The following is a 2,465-nucleotide window of genomic DNA, read 5'->3' as shown; positions in this document are numbered from 1 at the left end:
GTAAACAGATTATTAATTTATTCACCCATGAGGGATGTACGCAATTATAATTATATTAAGATAACCTTTATTATTATTTGTCCTCAAGTGAGTCTCACCGTTCATTACAGGGTAGCGGAGAACAACACAGCCACAATCAGTAGCGGTGCTGCAGTGCGCATCCACATAGAACTGATACTGCTGTCAGCATTAGCCTTATTCTGTACTGTGGAAGTGATGGTGTTGGTGATCTCTGCGTTGGGTGCAGGAGATGTAGTGGTGGTTGGTGCTTCACTGGTAGTACTCTCAGTGCTCGTCGGAGTAGTGGAAGTGTTTTCTTGTGAGTGTGGTGCGGCAGTTGCATTAACAGGTGCAGGAGAAGGTTGTTGAGGAGTATTATTATCACCGTGTGCACTGTTATCCCCTTTATTACTTAATGAACTTCGGTTCTGTTGTGGTGCTGTATTAGACGTTTGAGTTGGACCTTGTTCTGTAGTTGTTCTTGGTCCTGATTCCGGTCCATTTATTTGACGAGTGATGGCACTACCTGAATTCTCTTGATGGTGATCCGTTCCTTCAGCAAGAGAAGAACTTCCACTCTCACCCTTACCGTTTTCCCTTTGACCGTCTGCAGCTGAATGTTCGAGATTATCTTCCGTTGTTTGTGTCACATGTAATCCATCTGATTCCGTTCCATGTGAAGCTCCAGAAAGGTTTTGAGGTCGTGGTTCACTACTATCCGATCGCGGACTTCCAGAGGAACGTTCTTCCTTGTCAACCACTGAAGGTTTAGGTTTCCAATCCTTTCTGTCTTTCAGCCACTCTGAACACTTCTTTTCAGCAGGATCACTACTCTTCCCAACACAAGTAATGACTTCGTTAATAGGTTCTCCATCCCACGGGGAATACAAGCCCTCAATATCCTGTGGCTTCGGTGCCCCTTCAGCAGCAGCAGCCGTCATGGTATACCCGCAGGCGCAGCAAAGCAGAACGGCCAACACACACATCACACGGCGCATCATCATCATGAGAGAGACAAGGGGTTTGTTTCACGTAAAAACACTGATCTAGAAAGAAAAGAAAACCAAAAAGTAAAGAAAGAAAAAAAATGAAGTATCAAACATGTTATGATACACAAAAATCGATTACCACTATAGAAACTCACATCGTGAAAGCAAAACCTACCAGTTACAGAAGGCAATACAGAGCAATAACCTCAGTAAGAGTAAAAACAAAAACGCCTACACACACAAACATCTCAAAAAAAGCTCAGCGACCCAGCAAAATCATCAATCAAATAAAAAGATATTAAACATTAGCCCAATTTACCCAGTAAACACAGAAATATACACCAACTATGGGTATAAGTCTATGTGTATATATACGCAATTATAAATATAAATTCATCTGTTATCATTATTTCTTTTTTCCCACTACAAAAAGCAATTCATCATCATCATTACAGTGCAAGCCCAGTTAAACACACAGAGAGTCTCCAAGAACACACACACACACACACACACAATGGAGTAGTAGCCATAATAATAATTATAGGATAAACACAGAGAGCAAAAAACACACACAAAACACATTAACATTAAGAAACAAAAAAAAGAAGGTAATCCCAACAGGTGGAAGATTAATTAGACTGTAGTGTGGATGTATGCAAAGAGAAGAAAAAAGAAAACAAAGGATGACCTGAGTCACACCACACCACAATCAGCACACAAGAATACAGGCCAGTGTAACCACAATCAGTAGTGGTACACGCACCCACACAGAACTGCTGATACTGCTGCTGTCAACATTGGCCTTCACATTTGGCATCATCGTGTTTGAAGACACAGGAGGAAGTGGTGTTGTCGTTGGTGTGATTGATTCCTCGTTACTGGTTGTATTGATAGTGAGGGAGGTCGTGTTTTCGGCTTTAGTGGTCTTACCTGTATCAGTGGTTGATGGAGAGTCCTGTGTAGAGGGTGTTTGTTCCTTCGTAGTACTGTTTTCATGAGTCTCCGAATTACTAGTACTGGGTTCAGTAGAAAAAGTAGAGTTTGATGTATTTTGAGGTCCATCCTTTATATCGCTTTCGTTGCTCTGTGTGTTTTCACCTTGAAGTTTATCGTTTTGGTTACTAGTATCTTGTGCGGGACCACCACTCTCACTCTGCTTAGATAAGGTTTCTTCACTTTTTGGGGGGTCACCAGAACGTGGTGCAGAAGAAACAACAGACGAAGAAGAACTTGGGGCGGCTTCAGATAATATTTGTGTTTGAATTCCCTGAAGGATTCCAGTAGGATCATCTATCTTACCCACTGCAGTATCTTGATGTTCCTTAGTTATTTCTTTCTCTGTTGCCTCTGTTCCCGGCCCTTCCGCAGCCTTCTTTTGCTCTTTCTGGTCTTTATCAACGGGTTTACAACCAGAAGGGCCATTCTGTTTACCACTAGGACCAGTATCCTCTTTCAACGCTTGTACGCTTTCCTTAA

The 2,465-nt window shown here is 42.0% G+C and overlaps 2 protein-coding genes across 2 annotated transcripts in view; both read right to left on the bottom strand.

The window, feature by feature from the left end:
• Positions 1-104: 104 nt before the first annotated feature.
• On the bottom strand, positions 105-1,007 carry TM35_001111100 (uncharacterized protein; the record flags this gene model as incomplete). The annotated part of the gene is made up of 1 exon (XM_029031715.1): positions 105-1,007. The coding sequence occupies one exon, from the start codon at positions 1,005-1,007 to the stop codon at positions 105-107; it is 903 nt and encodes a 300-aa protein (XP_028877000.1).
• Positions 1,008-1,698: 691 nt separating this feature from the next.
• Positions 1,699-2,465, bottom strand: part of TM35_001111090 (uncharacterized protein) — a gene marked incomplete at both ends in the record, with an annotated part of 855 nt that continues 88 nt past the window's right edge. Inside the window, one exon of the mRNA XM_029031714.1 lies at positions 1,699-2,465. This exon is cut by the window's right edge and continues 88 nt beyond it. Coding sequence (XP_028876999.1) covers positions 1,699-2,465 — 767 coding nt within the window.

The sequence above is a fragment of the Trypanosoma theileri genome, assembly GCF_002087225.1.
Source record: "Trypanosoma theileri isolate Edinburgh chromosome Unknown TM35_Tth_111_V1, whole genome shotgun sequence".
NCBI classification, from domain to species: domain Eukaryota; phylum Euglenozoa; class Kinetoplastea; order Trypanosomatida; family Trypanosomatidae; genus Trypanosoma; species Trypanosoma theileri.
This window is presented reverse-complemented; position numbering and strand designations above follow the sequence as displayed.